Source organism: Lytechinus variegatus, chromosome 7, assembly GCF_018143015.1.
Source record: "Lytechinus variegatus isolate NC3 chromosome 7, Lvar_3.0, whole genome shotgun sequence".
Classification (NCBI taxonomy): Eukaryota; Metazoa; Echinodermata; class Echinoidea; order Temnopleuroida; family Toxopneustidae; genus Lytechinus; species Lytechinus variegatus.
Window position 1 is genome coordinate 5,981,399 of NC_054746.1, and position 20,933 is coordinate 6,002,331.

Consider the following 20,933-nt stretch of genomic DNA (forward strand, 5'->3'; position numbering starts at 1 on the left):
ATTACGCCTTGACTGCATTATATTGGCGGCAGAACCAAAAAAATTTAGGGGGGTCCACCTGAAATTTAAGGATGGACACGGGTAAATAAAAATTGGACAAGTAAAAAACAAAACAAAAAACCCCAAAACTTATCAACCAAAGTCTTAGGGGGAAAGGCACAAAAAATTTTGAGGGGGGGGTCCATGAAATTTGTTTCATGCCTATATTGTTCTCAATCCACAGAGATACGAGCTCATCCGTCCACCATCAAACGCCGCAGTGTTGACGCCCTCTACGTTTGTATTGATGATCCGCAAGCGAAATATCGAGAGAGCGCCGATTGGAAGTTGGTGTCACGAATTTTAGACAAAAAACGGAATTGCTAACCATTTCCTTTGTGTTTGCGTGAGTATTGATATAAATTCTCTTTGTATGAGTATACATTAGCTATTCTATTAACTTGTTTGTGAAATTTAGTAGTCAGTGAGTAGGCTATAGATGATTTGTTTTCTTATTTATTCCATCGTCTAATCGGAACTCGATACCGGCACGCCCCTAGCTACACCACGGCAGCCGGGCGCGGCCGGCAGTGCAGTGGGAGAGCTATAGTCTAGAGCTCTAGCAGTAGCTAGTAGAGGCGCACGGCCAATATGGGAGACTCTCTCCAATAGGGGAGACAATCTCCCACATTGGAGACTTGCTTTGCAAAAGGACAAAAGAAACAACAACAACAAAAGCATGATTTTTTCAACCCAAAATTTTGTCTCACTGAGGTCAGAAGGGATTTGTTTTGTGTGTGATTGACAACAAAAATCCTTATCAAAACAAAAGTAGACAGTGAATTTTTAAAGTAGATGGTGAAAAGGGGTAATTTGTCATGAGGAATCTGCTTTTTTATTTGCCGCCAAGGTAATCCTTTTGCCGCAAATGTAAACAAAGGAAATTAGTCTCCAAAACTGGAGACTGTCTCTGAAATTGGATACCCAAATTCTTTACAAAAGTCTCTGATATTGGAGATAATTTCCCACATTGGAGACAGTCTCCAATATTGGCCGTGCGCCTCTACTATCTAGCTCCCGGCCCGGGGCGTCGGGCGAAGACTTCAGGGGCCGATTGCACGAAAAGCTTTGCAAGGACCGTCTTTCGTGTCGCCCATATGATACGCCATGTGAAACGCATTTTAAATAAATTATCTGCAAACATATTTCATTTGTCCCTTAAAAAAAATAAACAAAATATTTGTTTATAAAATGATGTGATACTGATGATAATACTGATCATGAAATTGTAGAAAATTACATTTTAAAACTAAAAGCAAGTTAACGAATCTTACATACATAAGGTTACATAAAAAAACTAAGGTTACATAAGATTCTTTATCATAAATTTCAGAAACACCCTGCTTATAGCGTATCATAAAAGATGGGCGACACGAAAGACGGTCCTTGGTAAGACCCTTTCGTGCAATCGGCCCCTGCTCTCCACTTCTTTACCGACCCGCTACATTACGCTCCACCTAGCCTGGAGGCGTCTGGGGAGTAAAAAACATTTACTTCGTGGGCTTACTCCCCAATGACGCGTGGAGTTGGATCCCATAAGACTCTGTGTCGGAATGAGATTCCCACGATCCAAGTCAGGCTAAATCAACACTTTTCCATAGGTTTGGAGCCCAAATTCACATAAATGGGCCCAAACCATATTATTAACCCCTCCGTTAGTATTAATTTAATTATTTTTATTAAATAAATAGTGGTTGATTTGAAAAGAAAAAAGCACAAGCATAACTTACCCAGTCTGTTTACGTCGCCATTTTAGAATCTTTTGTTTTCGATACCAAGATACCACATGCGTGTAGAGCTGCAGTCTAAGATTTAAAAAATACTTGCATCGGCTAATAGATATTACGAATCGTAAAATATTTGTTTCTGTCAAAAAATATCATAACACAGTGTTATGATATTTTTTGACTGAAACAAATATTTTACGATTCATGGTATTGCCATGAAAATCTACATATGGGACTGCAATATTTACCAAGGATAAATAAAAATCAGAGTCGGGAAAGAGATGAATATTCTTCATTTTTCTGATAGTTTTCAACTAAATCATAGTAATTTCAAGGAATTGTGGAAAAAAGGCCATTTCGTGGATCTAAAGATGTAAAATGTTTATTTATTTTTAGGAGCGTGGTAGGAGCGCTGGCGCGATCGCGCTCCTCAAAAATGAAGGTCTGTTAAATCGAAACTGTTTTCATCATTGTACGAACGTGAGACTGAACAAGCGGTGTCACCACTTCCGGTGAACTAGGACTACGTTGCAGTCGCAAACAATCGCAAGCTTAGTATTGTAAAAATTAAAGAAAAAATATAACAGCTTAATTTCCTACTCTACATTAACCCAGGGAGTTTTGGCCTGCAAAAGAGTCCACCGTGCATTTACCATAGACAAGGGACTAGGGTAGATTGTGGTCTCAATAACTTGGAAAGAAAATTGTGAAAACAGAAATTATGCACTTACCACCATTATATGGATGAAGGTATATCCACTTGTCCACTGCAACCATATCATAACCTTGTGAATGAGTGCAACCATCCTGCCTGTGGGGAATCTACAGGTAGGACTATATGGTATGCCAATGCTGTTCAGAGCACACACTTTAATAAATCATTAAAACATAACTTTTGTGACCAAAATTACTAGTTTCCATACAGTTGCAATTATTTTTCATTAGTAACTTGGGAATAACTTTTGTATTCACCAGAGTGCTCAAAAACTTTAATTTTGGGCATATTTTTGTGTACGCCTTCTCTATTTTTTTGTCTCACCTGCATAGCAGAGTGAGACTAGGCGCCGCTTTTCTGACGGCGGCGGCGGCGGTGGCGGCGTCAACATCAAATCTTAACCTGAGGTTAAGTTTTTGAAATGACATCATAACTTAGAAAGTATATGGACCTAGTTCATGAAACTTGGCCATAAGGTTAATCAAGTATTACTGAACATCCTAAAGAGTTTCATGTCACATGACCAAGGTCAAAGGTCATTTAGGGTCAATGATCTTAGACCATGTTGGGGAATCAACATCAAAATCTTAACCTGAGGTTAAGTTTTTGAAATGTCATCATAACTTAGAAAATATATGGACCTAGTTCATTAAACTTGGACATAAGGTTAATCAAGTATCACCAAACATCCTGCATGAGTTTCACGTCACATGACCAAGGTCAAAGGTCATTTAGGGTCAATGAACTTTGGCCGATTTGGGGGTATCTGTTGAATTACAATCAAAACTTTAAAAGTTTTTGGATCTGATTCATGAAACTTGGACATAATAGTAATCAAGTATCACTGAACATCCTGTGCAAGTTTCAGGTCACATGATCAAGGTCAAAGGTCATTTAGGGTCAATGAACTTTGGCCGAATTGGGGGTATTTGTTGAATTACCATCATAACTTTAAAAGTATGTTGGTCTAGTTCATAAAACTTGGACATAAGAGTAATCAAGTATCACTGAACATCCTGTGCGCATTTTAGGTCACATGACCAAGGTCAAAGGTCAATGAACTTTGGCCATAATGGGGGTATCTGTTGAATTACCATCATAACTTCACAAGTTTATTGATCTGACTTTTGAAACTTGGACATAAGAGTAATCAAGTATCATTGAATATCCTGTGCAAGTTTCAGGTCACATGATCAAGGTCAAAGGTCATGTGAGGTCAATGAACTTTGGCCACATTGGGGGTATCTGTTGAATTACCATCCTATCTCTGTAAAGTGTATTGTTCTAGTTCATAAAACGTGGAAATAATAGTAACCAAGTATCACTGAACATCTTGTGCGAGTTAAAGTAGTTTTCAAAGTCAGCACTGCTGATATGTTGAATCGTGTGATGCAGGTGAGACGGCCAGAGGCATTCCACTTGTAATTAAGAAAACATTACTTAATTACTTAAAGAATCAAATTTACTCAAGAGCCAAGTTATATAATGAATACATACCTGCCAACCCATATGATTAAATTGTATTTTGGAGCATTTGTTACCATTTTTTAGATTAAAAAGTGGGAAAATTGTAGCAATACGATTTTAACATTGGAGGGGAAAAAAATTGACATATTTTAGCACTCAAATGCTTTTAGCATTGCCTTATGTATTTGTGATGCACTGCAATGCTTTAAAGACACTTTGGAGTGCACACATTTATTTATTTTGGTATATATAACATATTTTTTAGTGTCTTAGTTCCATTTCAGTATTTGTGGATGCTGGCTCCGACTGTTCTTTGCATTATTATTAATTCATATCTCACAACTTTGTTACTATGGCTTACTTAGATCTGATGTAAACTAAAAAGGTGTGACACTTTTTTTACATGTAGATCAAGATCTAACATAAAGTTAGAGGTATAAGCACAATTATATTTCTTCTGCCAAAAGAATTTATGTAAAAATATATTTTTAAGAAATAAAAAATATTGAATCCAAATCTAGATCACCAACAGAGGGCCTCACAAGAGATAGCCTATGCCCCAAAATAACTCCTTTTTTTTTTGGTGTGCAGGTACAAAAAAATTGCAGTTTACTAACTTTAAAGGGGAATGAAACCTTTGGAACAAATAGGCTTGTGTAGAAACAGAAAAATCAAAGAATAAGAATAAAGAAAGTTTGAGAAAAATCGGACAAATAATGAGAAAGTTATGAGCATTTGAATATTGCAATCACTAATGGAGATCTTCCCATTGGCAATGCGTCAAGGATGTGTGATGTCACTGATGAACAACTTTCCCTTTGGTGGACTATAAAATACCCTCAAAATGTCTCTTTTTGCTTTTTCTTATGATGATACAAACTCTTTATCCATGATGTATTCTTAAAAAATATGTATTACATGCCCTCATGTAGAAAGAACACATGATCTATGGATAGATGTGATAAAAGAGTCAATTCAAGTGAAATATATACTAAAGTAATGGGGAGAGTTGTTCACAAGTGACATCACACATCTTTGTCGCATTGCCAATTTGCTATCTCCATAGCATTAGTGATCGCAATATTCAAATGCTCATAACTTTCTCATTATTTGTCCGATTTTTCTCAAACTTTTGTTGATCTGTTTCTTTGATTTTTCTGTTTTCACACAAGCTATCTTGTTCCAATGGTTTCATTCTCCTTTAAGTATGATATTAATCGATAGTAATACACTGAATGTGCTGCTACATGTACTTTGAGCCAAAATCAGTAAGTTTCACAATGTGTTGAAGTGTTGTGATTATTGTTGTCAATATTTATTTATTCATATTTTCTAAATTATTTTTACATTATCAATGGATAGTTACATTATCAATGGATAGTTGTGAAAATGAAAAATTATAATTGCACCCATTACATTGGAAGGCAGAGGGTACTCTACAAAATGGGGTAGAATGGGGTCGCAATAGCACCCAATATAAAAGGGGAAAAATAAATTATGCATTTACCTCGATTATATGGATGAGTTTCTATCGTGGCAAAGAATCCTGACATCGAGGCACAAACTGGACACTCAAAAGAAGGAAAAGTTTTGTCTCATTTGTTCTCCTTTCAAAATGAAAACAAAATTGCCAATCGATACCGAGAACGAACGCGACATGGAGGTCTAACTTTTCCTTTTTTGAGGGTCAAGTTGGTGCCTTGATGTCAGGATTCTGTGTCACGATAGACCTTCATCCATAATATAATTGAGGTAAGTAAGTGCATAATTTATTTTTCCCCTTTTATTTGAAGTGCTATTACGAGCCCATTCTACCCCATTTTGGATAGTAACCATGTATGCCTAGTATTACACGGACAAGTCCTGGGCTCCCTGGGTTACCATGGCGCATGCGCTAAATAGACTTGGCCAAAATAAATTCATGCATGTGCCCTCGGTAGATTAGTCTAGAAAAGTCTATAGATTCTATATTGATTGGCCAGTTTTGTTTGTAAATTTTGAAAGCAAGGTTTTGATTCTTGGAAATAAGAAAATCTTTAAATGATTAAAAAAGTTTGCTTACCTCAGTTTGGTCAACTGGTGTTTTTTTTACTGAGAGTTGACTGTGGAGTCTATGAGCTGTATAATGCATAAGGGCGCTAACAAATTCACGATCTTAATTCAGCCCATCGGCGATTTATAAACTTTGTCCAAATTTATCATACACGCATATCCTTTTTTTATTTGATAAAATAATGGTGCAAATAAAACTAATACCTTCAGAAAAATCATTGCAGTTCATTATCAGTTATTAGCAGAAACGAATAAAAGGAGGAATAGGTCTTTATAAAAAACCTACACTCCTTGAAAATACCGTAACCTGCAGCACATGCGTTCATTGCGTTATTCATAAACAAATGGTATACCTAAATGTATACAGTTTCTAAATCAAAGACTCTACAATAAAAAGATAGGACACTTAACCGATAACGGATTTTGTGTAATGCTTTACATCTGACTATACTAAAGATGTACTGCTAGTAAAATGTGGCAGAAAGTTGAGGAGGAGCTGGCCTTGATATGGTCAAGAATTATGGATGTAACTGTTGTCATTTCATGCTTCAATAAGCATTTAGATGAAAACATTTTCATTTGAACATATATTGCAAATGAGAAGAAAGTTCAAGGTCTTCGCCCCACTGTTTGCCGTGTCAAATGCTTATTTTGGTGTGCGCACATTTTGAATAGTGTCTCTCTGTAGCCATGTGTGTAGTTTCATGAAAAAAAAACTCTTGGCAATTAAGTACACATACCTAATCGTCCATGAAGCAAAAACCTCATTTCACAAAATTGGTAAAGTTTTTATACCTCTCTCATAGCCATTGTGTGCAATATTGGTGCCTTTAAGAGTAAGTAACCCTTTATGGTGGAACTTTAAAAGTTGTCTTTAGCAATTTCATTTGGCAGTGAATGTATCTATGGGAGGAATTCTGAGCAAAAATTAAATAGATTTTTAAATTCATGTAATAAAATGAACACATATCCAATGTGAAAAATGTTATTTTCAAAGTCATCAGACTCATTTTGAGGGGTTGTAAATTACAAAAAATGAAAATTGGAGGAAATACTTTTTCAACTGTAACTTTATTGCTTTTCATTATTTATCACCCATCATTTTATTACCATGCACACTCCAAAGGTTTTACACTTTCATGGTTGAGCGAGCCGAGTACACTTTCGGTGTGTTTATGCTTTCATTGCAAGGACAGAATCAGCATTTTCAAACGTCGTTTCAAAACGCCAATCATAAATGTGGTTCTGGGAGTGCTGTTTATGCTTAACTTTTCAGAGGCGAAATCACGAACTCCAGCTGGCCTCGCATCATAATTTTAGTTGAGCAGGAAGGCGAGGTCAAATTGGGCGCTCCCTTTTTCCAAAGTTTTTTTTTTTTCCGAGTGTTGTTATGGGGAAGGTACGTTGACTTATTTAAAGGGGAAGTTCACCCTGAAGAAAACTTTGTTGTAAAAATAGCAGAAAAAATAGTAAAAAATATTGGTGAAGGTTTGAGGAATATCCGTTAAAGAGTAAGAAAGTTATTAGAGTTCAAAGTTTTGGATTTGTGACGTCATAAACGGGCAGCTGCCCCATGTGTTATGTAATATAAAATGCATGAATTTCAAATTTTGTATGGTTCCTGATGACTTAATTTTGTTTTCTATTCATGATCGGGTGTGAAGTGATTTGTCTATTGATATACAAAAGGTACAATGAAAACCATTTTCAATTTTCTGAGAAAATGACATTTCATTGATTTTTTACCATTCGCTATGTAGGAATGCTGCTCGCATATGATGTCACAAATCAAATAATTGAAATTCTAATAACTTTTTAATTATTTGATGAATTTTTCTCAAACCTTCGGCAATATTTTTTATTATTTTTTCTGCTATTTTTACAATAAACTTTTTGTCAGGGTGAACTTCCCCTTTAAACAACAAACAATCTTTTCTGATATTTTAGTCATCGCATGGAGCTACTTGACATAGCCATATAATTTCCACCATGGTGAGGATAATAGAAAAAATAAATAATAGTAAATTATACATAATAAAATAATGCTACTAGGGCATCTTGCGATGTCTCCTCATAACTCATGTTCCATATTTTTTTTTGGTAAATCCCTTTATAAATACTTGACATAGCACTTAAATCAATTATCACACATGCAAATGTAACAAGGGAGATGAGAGGTAACATTATGGAGGTTACATGCGACTATGGAGCAATGCGAATGTATTTGCTCACGGATTTTCATCTCACCGGAAGCATGTAACAAATGACGTCATTTAAACACGTTTACGATCGTGGTTCTGTTTATACTTCCCCAGAAAACCTGATTCTGGTTAAACGATGTTTACAAACGCACCTTTCTGTGAGTTTACGATGGGCGTTTTAACGTTGCTTAAATGAAAGTAAGCATGCCATGACACAACCGTGTTTTGGACTAATCACGTATGGAAACGCTGATTCTGGCCTGAAAAGTTGAATCATAAACATGGCCTTGGAAAGTTGACAATGAATAATGTTCTTCCTCAAAATTGCATTCTATGGTAACAATTTCTGAGGATCAATTGAGTTTATGTACGAATCAGAGGTGTATCCAGAATTTGGAAATAAGTGGGGGGGGGGGGGTTTGAGAAATGGATAGGGGACACCATTAACATTTTGAAAGTCCGGATTCAATCCCCGGCCACAAACACCAATGCCCATGAGCAAGGTGTTTAATGAATTGACAGTGCTCTTTTATCCTGCATTCATGGAAATATTAATTATGCATTCTTGGTAGCACTAAAAGAAAACTTTAAAAAAAATAACATGTTTTTTGTCTCGCTGCATAGCAGAGCGAGATTATAGGCGCCGCTTTTCCGACGGTGGTAGCAGCGGTTAGTGCTGCTTCCAACGGCACCGTTTCTGACACACCACTTCTGGCACCACCCCTGGTGCCTTGTCTTTGAGGATGTCACATCATGTGTAAGGTGCCATGAGCCTAATTACATCAGGAGGGCTCAAGATATTCGTTCGACCCAACCCATTCAAATTTTTTTCAATTTTATGTTGCTGATTGACAAAACTGTATGAATATGATTCAAAATCTAACACTGATTCTAGAAATGGTAACTACTGAACTTCCTTCGCCCAAATTGGGAAGATAAAAAAGTGACTTGGAACTATTTTTTTGACTGGCGGACTAATTAGTGCTATTTTACTGTTTGAGTCGATGAATTTGATCCATTCATAGTTATCTTCATAAATGGCAATTTATTTTTAAAATGAGCTGGCTACGCTACCCTTTCCTGGTCAGATATGGAATGCCAGATATATATCCTATCCAATGGTAGTAAACATTCCACCCTCTAATTTCACATTTATTTTTTATGAATTTTTCAAAAGTGCCATTCTAACACACAAGTCTATGGGGAATGTTTTACGCGCGTGACACCTATAAGTACTATGGGATATCCCTAGTAGTGGATGGAATTCCTGGCCAAACTCTTCAGTAGCAAACAATTTCTCACTGATATCAATATATTTAGTCATCAAGAGGTGCAAAGAATTGATTTAATGGCTAGCAAGGCAATATCAGCTAAAGTTAGTAGGTCTGTGTATATGTAAGCCTATATGTAGACTGGTCAATGTATAGAGCGTCTATGCCTCTTTTTGTTCTGATTCATCATTTGTGTTAGTGTACATCACATACTTAATATTAGAAAGACCTTTAAAAATTGCTCATGTAAAAGGAAGGGGGTAGAGAGGAGCTTTGAGAACTTTACTGAAGAGGACTAGAGTGGTACCTTCAAGAAGGTATTTAGAAAAAGGCACAGAGTAAGGTAAGGTATCTAAGGGGCTAATAGTGCTCAACTAAGGAGGGATGGGGGTGGCTGTGTGCTCCAATCTTAGTCTACCCCCCCCCTCTTTATAAGCCATGCCATCTATGAAATTATCTTTGTTTCTCTCTCTCTTTCTATCTCTCTTTTTTCTCTCTCTCTCTTCTATCTATTTTTATGTATCTCTTCCTTCTTACATCTGAGAGGCAATAGCCCTAGGAAGATTTTGATATAATAGGTCAAATGCAAATGTACTAAAGTGGTATGTTCTTATACTTTTACTGTTTCCTCATTCAATCTCATGTATATCTGGTAATTTTGTTTGAGGCAGTTCTGATATCCTGATATCTACACACAGAGTTGCTAATTTTCCGGATTTTTCCGGAATTCCGGATTTTTTCCTTTGCTGAATAATATTCCGGAAAAAAAATCGGTTGTCAAAGTGAAATCCATAAAAATTTCCCCTCCAAATCTTGTCACGGAGTTCGCTACGGAGAGCGCAATTTCAATTTTGGATGGCCAATTTGCGCAGACGGAAAATTATTAGCGTTGTGCGCAGCATGAAGTTAGCTGGTACTGTACTTGCACGGTACGCGCGAGCAATACATTGTAGCAGTTGCAAATGCCGCCCTATACCCTGAAGGGATACCGGTGTCAGCGCTATCCCAGTCGGGCGATCGCCCGGTAGAACCGCTCGAAGCACGGCCCGGTGTGGCTGCAATTCCTGCTGCTGCGTGAGTGATTGGTTGTCTGCCGCGGGATTTCAGCTGAAAACCTATTTGCTACCATGAAATATGTGTTCTCTGGTGCGTATTCATCAATTCATATGTGTGAACTATCCATCATTTTGATAGAAATTGTGATTTATGGATTTTCATTAGTATAGGATTGTCTTGTTGATGAGTACAGTGAGTGAAAAAGGGCACCCCAGCTGCTACATACACCCGTCCCGAGTCGCACCCATTGGCCGCAGCATATTAACCCGCAGCAGGTTAACCCGTACCGTAATGAGTACGGGTTACATGATTTTTTTTTTTTGAGCACCTTTCTTGCCTATGATATGAAGTTTATTATGTCATTAATTATTTGTTATGTACTACTGTAGATTAATGATTTCAGCCCTCTAAAGAATAAGAAAACGTTCCAGCTTCAGGGGGCTTCGCCCTTGACCCCGCCAGGGGCCCTGGGCGGGCCCCTGGACCCCCGGCCTGGGTTTTCAGGATTTTTTGAGCTATCAGTTAGCATCTCTGTACACAAAATTAACATACACCTTTATATCACAATTAATAGGGACCTATTGTCATTACATTCACTGCTGGGCTGTATGCAGGTAGGATATGTATGCATCCATATAGTGAATATAACATGTATGAGTAATACATTAAAATGGGTAATTTCATAGAAAATAGGCATTTTCAATGCATTTCTTTGTGCTAGTGTGAGTGTACAGATATGAAAGAATAGCAAAGTACCGGTAGCTATTCAATAAAATAAAATTCATAGGTCATATAATATAGGTGCCATGAGCCTAATTACATCAGGAGGGCTCAAGATATTCGTTCGACCCAACCCATTCAAATTTTTTCAATTTGATGTTGCTGATTGACAAAACTGTATGAATATGATTCAAAATCTAACACTGATTCTAGAAATGGTAACTACTGAACTTCCTTCGCCCAAATTGGGAAGATAAAAAAGTGACTTGGAACTATTTTTTTGACTGGCGGACTAATTAGGGCTATTTTACTGTTTGAGTCGATGAATTTGATCCATTCATAGTTATCTTCATAAATGGCAATTTATTTTTAAAATGAGCTGGCTACGCTACCCTTTCCTGGTCAGATATGGAATGCCAGATATATATCCTATCCAATGGTAGTAAACATTCCACCCTCTAATTTCACATTTATTTTTATGAATTTTTCAAAAGTGCCATTTTAACACACAAGTCTATGGGGAATGTTTTACGCGCGTGACACCGTAACTGAAGTTCTATAGACCCTCCAGCCATGAAACTTTCTAGATTCTTTATGGCACCAGATTTGTTGGCATAGCCCCCTTGGTTTGGAAAAATGATTGAGAATAAAATCATGAATAAACAAAATCAATGGCTGTAATGTAACAGCACCACCCTTTGTGGTGGGTGACTGCATGACATGTATGAAATAATGTGTGACTGTGAATGAGAAACAACAAGTATCAAGTGCTGTGAATTGTATTCATGAGGAAAATCATAACCCACATGTTGGTTGAAAAATGTGATCTGCCTGTATTGCTTTAATTGTGTTTCTGAAATTCCTGATAATTTGTTTACTGAATTTTTCATTTTTTGGTCAAACTTCGCAAGCATGGAATGTGATTAAAATATTCTTGATTTAGTTGTTTTTTAGAGCTAATAACAAAAACTGATAACAAGTTTTTAAATGATTCGAAAAATTATAATGTGGCCAGGAGAGCAAGGTGGTATTGGTTACAAGAGCAAAAGCCTTGAAAACAGTGGATTGTGTAAATCAGAAAGTGTATTAAGCAAATCAATGAAATTTTGAGAAAAATGACAATAACATGAAAAATGACAATAACAATACTTGATTACAAGTTTTTAAATGATTCGAAAAATGATAATGTGGCCAAGAGAGCTAGGTGGTATTGGTTATGAGAGCAAAAGCCTCATAAAGCAAATCAATGAAAGTTTGAGAAAAATGGAATGATGCGAATGTTACATCTAAATTTCATAGAGATCCTCTGATTAGCAATGCGGCCAAAATGTGTGATGTCAAAGGTTTTTTTTCTGAATTAACAATAATATTAGAAATTTTACAATGAATCAATCATTATGGTTTACTTATTGAAAAATGAAACAACAAGCACATTACATGTACATAAGCACATTTTTTTTTATTGAAGGAGCCAATGATGTTACACACGCATTGTTGATCATTCATTATGCAACTCTTATTATTTTCCTGATATTATTTAAACATACATGGATGGACTCCTCATAGAAAAATGAAATATTTGATGTTTCATGTGTGAAATTAGTTTGTCAAATTCTTTACTGGTACTGGTTTATAAAACAATTAATGCATGACTGCATGTTTTGAAATTTGTGATGATAGTGAACGACAATGCATGCATCTTGGGTATAGTATGCAAATCTCTTTGTGCAAGTTCATACATGTATGTATTTGCACTGCGTTGCTACATGTATAACAGTCCATATGGATGTGCATTCTTATGTTACATGTATATATAATTTGCCTGATTTTGAAGCAGGACTGCAGGAGTATCCTTGATATACATGTACATGTACACGTACATGTAGTTGAATGATTCAAATGCCCACTTTATGCCACTTTTTTCTGCATTTTGCACATGTACATGTAATAAAGTAATTGGATTCATAATTATTAATATACAATGTATGAGACACTGAGTTGTGTCATGTTTTGTGATCTTTCTCAATCAATGGGGATTGTTTATATTACTCTTTTAGTTATGAATCCGGGATACTGTTTCAATCTGAATAGGGTATCAAAATGCATGCACACACTCATCAATAAGCCCTTTATGTGCCTCCCAGTTAATAGACATTCCAACCATTCCGGTGTATTCAGCCAAACTTCTTTTAATGAGTGTTGTCTCTTGTCAGAGCTCAGATGCTTTCAGTGTTGTACATGCATGAATACGGTCAGGGACTCGTGGGTTACATGTTGTCCAAGTGCCATGAGAGAAAGATACCGTAGGGAAACAATTTATGTGGAATTTGTGTCAGGTACATGTAGTGTCCCGGCGGGGGGGGGGGGGGTTACTTACATTGATGAGTGGATACCATGCGCGACCAAAAAACGTGAAAAGGATGTCTTTTTTAAGATAGGGCACGTTACGTACGTGACGTAATAAGGATGTCAAAAACAATAAAATAATGAAAAAAGGGTATCTATTTTGCTAGGAAGGCTACTTGTTTAGGGTCAAGTTTGCGAGGGTATGTACTTTTTGCCCCAACAGTCAACACTTTTTCTGTTTTAAACAAACATTAAAAAAAAACAAGAAAAATATGAGAAGATGGGAAAAAAACTTTCCAATGTTTATGTGGCCATCTTGTACTCTTCATTTAAAAAAAAATATTATGAGAAGACTGGTAAAAACTTGCCGATGTTTACGTGGCCATCTTGTTTGTAGCTAAGTTTACGAGATGCATATAGAGTCTGCCGCCCTCTATATGTGTATCGTGCTTAGCTTCTAACAAAGTTTTTTCCCCTCTTCTCATCTTATTTTTCTCGGTGGTCACCTGAAATGTAACCAAGGCTGCGTTTATGCGACCTCGACCCAGAATCATGATTTGAATCATGATTCAAAACAGCAGCATGAATCACGATCCGACAGAATCAGCGTTTATACGACCATCTTTCTAACGCTGTTTCTCCCTGAATTCGGGCCGATCCAGTGCGCATCACAGTGCGCAGTTTGACCCAGGAAGTATAGGTCAACATTTTCGCACGTGTTTCTAACTTCACGTCGGCTGCTAGATTTTTGCTGCCGCCGGAGCTAACGCGCGATCGTTTGTGCAAGTGCAACGCTTACTCGGCTTCCGAAAAATAAATCTTTTACTTCCAGAATTCCGTGTATTGTACCTCGTATTGTTTTTGATCGGGAACCAGAAGGGGTCATCATCCTCCCTCCCACCTCCCGATCGATTTTTCTTGTCTATGATGGTCCTGTACTGGGCACTGGGCGGTGCCACATCTCCGTTGAAATCCCTCCCTCGCAAGCGCCGCTGAAAGGGATCGTCTTATTTCTGTGAATCCCGGTAAGGGATGCTTGTGCTTCAGGCTGAGCCCAAAGCACAAGTAGAGCCCTGAGTTCATCGTCAGTCCAATTTGTGCCTTTGGAACTTGAAGAAATGATGGATGAAAACAATGAAATATACAAATGACGCTACAGTACAACCCCGGGGGTACAATACACAGAATGATAATTCCTAAATGCTGGCAATACTGCTACACGAAAATTAACCTGCACGAAACACAGCGCGCGCCTTTGAGTCGAACCCGGAAGAAGCACGACACAATGACGTCATAGAATCATGATTCAAATCACGATATCGTTCATACGACCTTTTTCGTTCGTGATTCTACAGAAACGTCTTTCCAAACGCCCCTTTTTTCGTGTTTCATGTTTGTGATTCTAATCATGATTATATTCAATTTCGACTAAACGCAATCGTGATTCTGCAGAATCGTGATTTGAATCATGATTCTAATCATGATTCAAATCACGATATCGTTCATACGACCTTTTTCGTTCGTGATTCTACAGAAACGTCTTTCCAAACGCCCCTTTTTTCGTGTTTCATGTTTGTGATTCTAATCATGATTATATTCAATTTCGACTAAACGCAATCGTGATTCTGCAGAATCGTGATTTGAATCATGATTCTAATCATGATTCTAGGGTAAAAAAGTGTCGAATAAACGTACCCCAAGAAACCTGGGTTGTGATTGGTAAGACTGAATAAGACATACTCGATGGGACTAATTATGTCAAGATATTTAGAAGAAAATTTTAAAACTATTTTTGAAGTATTGCATTGTTTTATCAGAATACTGGAACATATAAAACAAAACCGAAACTCGCACACATCGGACAGATAGTGGTATTTCGTCCGTTCCGACCCAGGCCTATTATAAACTGGGTTCCAAAAGAAACTGATCAAAATTTACAAGGGCATTACACAAATTTCAGACAATCAAAATAAACATTGTTTTTTACTCAGGCTAGCTTTAATAATTCTTACTAAGCAACTGACAATAATTGAGAGATTGGTCCACTCTCAAAGAGTCTATAGCCCTTCACAGCAATTGATTTCAGAATCTAAAGTCACAAAATCGCAAAAGGAAGACCAGTGAAAATAAGATGGGATTAAGCAAACTTCACAGTTTATGTCCTACAAGGCCATGTTTAGTGATTTGCTCATTCACAAAGAAAATACAGGAAATTAATTTTTAAATGACTGGAACAATCACACAGCCACACAAACCCTTCGAGGGATTGATGGCCAGGTACTACAAGTGGTGATAGTCTGTGGGGCATTTCATGAAAGGACTTGTCGGACGTTTTATCCGACAAGTCCCATTTTATCCGACAGTTACCAAAGTAACAGTACCTCTCAGCCAATCAACAGAGAAAGATTTCAGATCTGACAACTTGTCTGATGAAAATGTTGATTAAACACTTTCCTGAACACAGTGAGTGTCTGTGTGTATCTCAGTCAGTCAGAGAGAGAAATCATCATGTTCAGATTATCCCCCCCCCCCGCTTACCGGGACATCCCGGGGGGATCTGTGTGTTGGTGTGGAATTGTTTCAGACATTTAAAATTTGGATTTCATCTTCCTGTGGCTTCTTTGTGATCAAGCTTATCATGTTAGCAACTTAGCATGCCTGCAAAGAACGTGCGATGAACTGGGAAGTTTGTTTAAAGATAAATTCCAGTTTGGGTAACGACCTCAAAATGACTTTTAACAGAATCTGATATAATGACCACCCAAGTGTCTGTTTGTATGAATAAAAAATATGTGCGAAAGGATTCTGGGAGAAATTGTGTAATTACTGAGAAATAAGCAAAATAAGCGAGGATTCGGTCACTTCCCTCGGGTCTTTATTCCAGCAATAATAATACACTGTCCCACGTGTGCCTATCTGTGTTGTGATCTTCAGTGTGAACGTTTTTCAGCGTAGATTTCAAGATTTCACAAAGTTCAGTTTATGTAACTGTACCAGGTCTAGATCCTCGATGATATTCTGACAATTAAGCCTGGTTTTACAGACTTTCTCATGAAATCAGTGTTTACTGCAACTACTGGCATTTCTCTCTAATCTCATTTGGTCTTTTGCCATGTTGTGACTGTGGGTTCTGAATCCAATTGATGTGAAAGGCTAGAGCCTCTCTGTTATTGAACCAATCTCGTAATTATTGACACATGTAAGCTTACTGCCTAGTAGAGATTATTGAACCATCAAAGATTACAGTGCACCGGTGTGTTCTCACTTCCATCTTTGGAAATGGGGAGCTGCGTGAATTGGTTTGATGCCCATTGTGATTCCAGTGTTCTCTATATTACTTCTTGATTTTACAGATGTTCCAGATGTAGAACATGCTTCTGAGGAAGAAAGATTCATCCAAACCGTTACCTCCTGAAGGCATCGCTGGCAAGTATACCAAGAAAGAGACATCACCATGGTTACAGGGTAAGCATCTTCTGTTGTTTCTGACTTCCGTGTCTGACTATAAGATCTATCAACGTTGGGGCTAATTGTTGGAACATTTAAACATCAGAGAACATTGCTTTCAACTGATTAACTCTTTCAAGGCAGGAATAAATAAACTAGTACTCGAATTTAGTATATGCACTATATATTGATAATTCAAATTTTACATGTATGTGTTGTTTATCTAATAATGGCTTGCACAAATATTAAATAGGGTCTGTTCTTTATATCATTGAGATGAAAATTTTATGCTCATTTTATTTATTCATTTTTGAAATATAATACCTACATGTAGAGTAAATCATGATGATGCATGCATTTAATAAAAAATATGCATAAAAACTCAAAGAAGCATCGTGGCCCAGTGGATTAGTCTCTGGACTTTGAAACAGAGGTTTGTGGGTTCAAATCCCAGCCATGGCGTAATTTCCTTCAGCAAGGAATTCATCCACAGTGTGCTTAACCCAGGTGAGGTAAATGGGTACCGGCTGGAAGTAATTCCTCAAAAAGCTGTGTGAACCTGAATACATGTAGGTAGCCTAGCTTCGCTGGGTAATAATAGCAGGGCCCACTGGGAGAACAGTTTTCGGAAATTAAGTGACTACCGAGTACCCTGGGTAAATATACTGTTATTGGTATTATTATTATTATAATTTTAAGAAGATATCACAGAAGTGTGTAATAAAAGAACTCATTTGTTGTTGGTATCCAGGCTATATGAGTCCCGTTCAACGCAATGGCCCAGCCTTGAAGAGACCATCTCAGATACCATCAGGAGGACAGCCGGGGAACCCAAACCCAGCAGTACCCCAGTGGGAACCAATAGGGGCCCCTGTCGGACGACGGCCTGGTCTAGCGCAACTGGGTCTACCAGACTTTAACAAAGACAATGGACAGGCACCAACAGGTAATCACATGTTGTAATATATGCAGTATGGGAAATAATCACAAGACTAATTTCCTACTGAGCTCCAATATGGTATGGTCTAATAATTATTTCCTACTTTGTTCATTATATCTTCATCACCATCATTGGGCAGTATAATCTTCATCTTCATCATCATCATCATTACCATCATCATCATCATCATCATTATTACAATCACCATCACCAGCATCATCATCATCAGTCATCATCATCACCATCATCACCATCATCACCATTATCACCATCATCACCATCATCACCACCACCATCATCATCATCACCATCACCACCACCATCATCATCATCATCATCATCACCATCATCATCATCACCATCATCACCATCATCATCATCATCATCATCATCACCATCATCATCATCATCATTATCACCATCATCACCATCATCATCATCACCATCATCACCATCATCATCACCATCATCACCATCATCACCATCATCACCATCATCATCATCATCATCACCATCATCACCATCATCATCATCACCATCATCACCATCATCATCATCACCACAATCACCTTCTTCATCATCATTATCACCATCATCACCATCATCATCATCACCATCATCACCATCATCATCATCACCACAATCACCTTCTTCAGCAGTGTCATAATCATCACCATCACCATCATCATCATCATCATCGTTGTCATCTTCTCCATCCCCATCCCCACCCCCTCCATATCCCCCTCCAGCTTATTTAGTATTCCTTACCACTCATAAAGGTACCAATACCATTCATAGGTATAAAACAGTAATAGTCATTCTCTGTACAAATTATCTTCACGGTGACTTATTTCTTTGTTTTTGTCCCAAGAACACCATAGTGGATATGGTGACCGTGGTTTACCCAGCCAACGAGGGGGGTCTCCCCATCTCCCGGCTAATGCCTTTAGACAAGACAAGCCACCTCATGTCGGTAAGTAAAATATTAGTCTTACAAAGAGTTACGATTGATCCAATCAAATACAACTATGGAAAGCCAGCAATGTCACCATTTAAACTGCATGCCTGTTCAAACTGTTTTCTAGATATAAGGTGTATTCATACATTCATTGTTTTCTTTAAGATTCTGTGTACTTCTCTTCATTGACAACAGACACTTGCCAAATGTCCTGTCAAAAAAAAATGACAGAGATGGTTTCCATATAGCTTAGGTTGATCGAATCATCGTAACTCTTTGTAAGACGTGGCCATGGGTCCTGTCTTACAAAGAGTTAAAATTGATCCAATTGACCACAAAGTATGCAAAGCCAGCAAGTCAATGTTAACAATGCATGATATTTCAAAATGTTTTCTAGATTGATAATAATTGTTGTGTTGACAATTCAGTTTGCTCCTCTTTGTTTCCAAAAGACATGTAAAAATTTTCTGTATGAAAATTGATGACTTTGATGGATTTCTATACATCGAATCAATCATACCTCCTTGTGAGACGGGACTCTGTCGAGCCTTTATTGTTCAGGAACAACCATAATCATGACAATTGCTTTCTGAAAATTCATACGTCTATATCTCATTCTCAACTTATTATTTTGCTTTGTCTTTTTGTCAGTGCATTAACATGTACGTGGTCCTGTTCACGGATAGGGTCCACTTTAGACTTTTTCCATTTAGAGGCTCCATGCCAAAAAAATAAATGAGTTGGAGAATAACTATCATTGTTGTTAGTTACATACCAATAGGTCCTACCTCCACTAGCTTAACAGGATTCATTCTCTGTTTCCTTTGGGTGGAAAAATATTCAAATGTGACCAAAGTGATCACTTATGGTGTCAACCTCAAAAATGGAATTTAATGTTTAAAGCTGCCAAATTAACAATGATTAGTCCATCAGTTTCAGTTGGTTCTTTTTGTTGAGAGTATTAGTTGTCCTTGAATATCATATATATTTCATATAAACAGGAACCTCTGAAATATGAATTTTAGGCCAATGAAATTTAGTGGCAGGACGTGACATTTTCTGTTCACATTTTAGTGTTATCAAGTCCCTGACCTATAAAAAAAAATTGAAATTGAAATGTTTCATTAACCATGCAAAAATGTTACATAGAACATAGAGATTTAATGTACCGAAAATCATTGTCCAATGATTAACATTGACAAAGCTGTGCAGGACTTGATCTTTGTTCACAGTTTCCTGTTCACAATTTTGTCACGTCCTGCCATTTTTGCTCGGAGCCTGTTCGTGATAATGCTCGACAATGGATCCATCTGTTATTATTCATGATAAGCACAATTCCTAAGTCTACAGTCAGGTGTAACTTTATTGGAAATATGCTTGAATGCATTCACAGTACTAGATCTAATTTTTCTGTTCACACGTGTCACGTCCTGCCACATCTGTCATGTCCTTCCCATCTTATGCCTGTATCTACTTGAAAAATATCAGTCTATCATTGCAATTTTAGTATGTTTGCAGTTACTGCATTGGTAAAATGTTGGAATATGTACTTTTAACTTTGTGTTCATTACTTCTGTGAAATATGGAAATAACTGTATTTGAAGTGGTAGGACGTGACAAAACAAATGTGAACAGAAATTTATCCACGTTTTGATATGCTTCTCTTTATTTTTCTATTTTTTCCTGATTATTTGCAAACATTCTTTGTTTTAAAGTTGGTCTTCTGTTTTAGATACATTTTCAATAAATGCAATTGCTCTATTTTATTACCTTTAACATAACTTATTGTGCTTATACAGTGCCTATGGGGCTTGTGAACAAAAGTTAATTTGAACACTACTTGTTGTGTAAATATATTTTTTTGTTTTTATTAAATAATGAACAAGGAACTATATACAGAACATTACACTGCCAAATAAATAATAAAAAAGTGGCCCTGATAGATTGAAATATAAAATTTTTCAGCCAGGACGTGACATAATTGATGTGAACGT

The 20,933-nt window shown here is 37.1% G+C and overlaps 1 protein-coding gene across 1 annotated transcript in view; it reads left to right on the plus strand.

Annotated features, from left to right (window-relative positions):
- Positions 1-301: 301 nt before the first annotated feature.
- Positions 302-20,933, plus strand: part of LOC121418297 (protein salvador homolog 1-like) — a 30,272-nt gene continuing 9,640 nt past the window's right edge. Inside the window, exons 1-4 of the mRNA XM_041612080.1 lie at positions 302-385; positions 16,948-17,059; positions 17,793-17,987; positions 18,853-18,954. Coding sequence (XP_041468014.1) covers positions 16,966-17,059; positions 17,793-17,987; positions 18,853-18,954 — 391 coding nt within the window. The 5' untranslated portion in view covers positions 302-385; positions 16,948-16,965. The remainder of the gene's footprint in view (positions 386-16,947; positions 17,060-17,792; positions 17,988-18,852; positions 18,955-20,933) is intronic.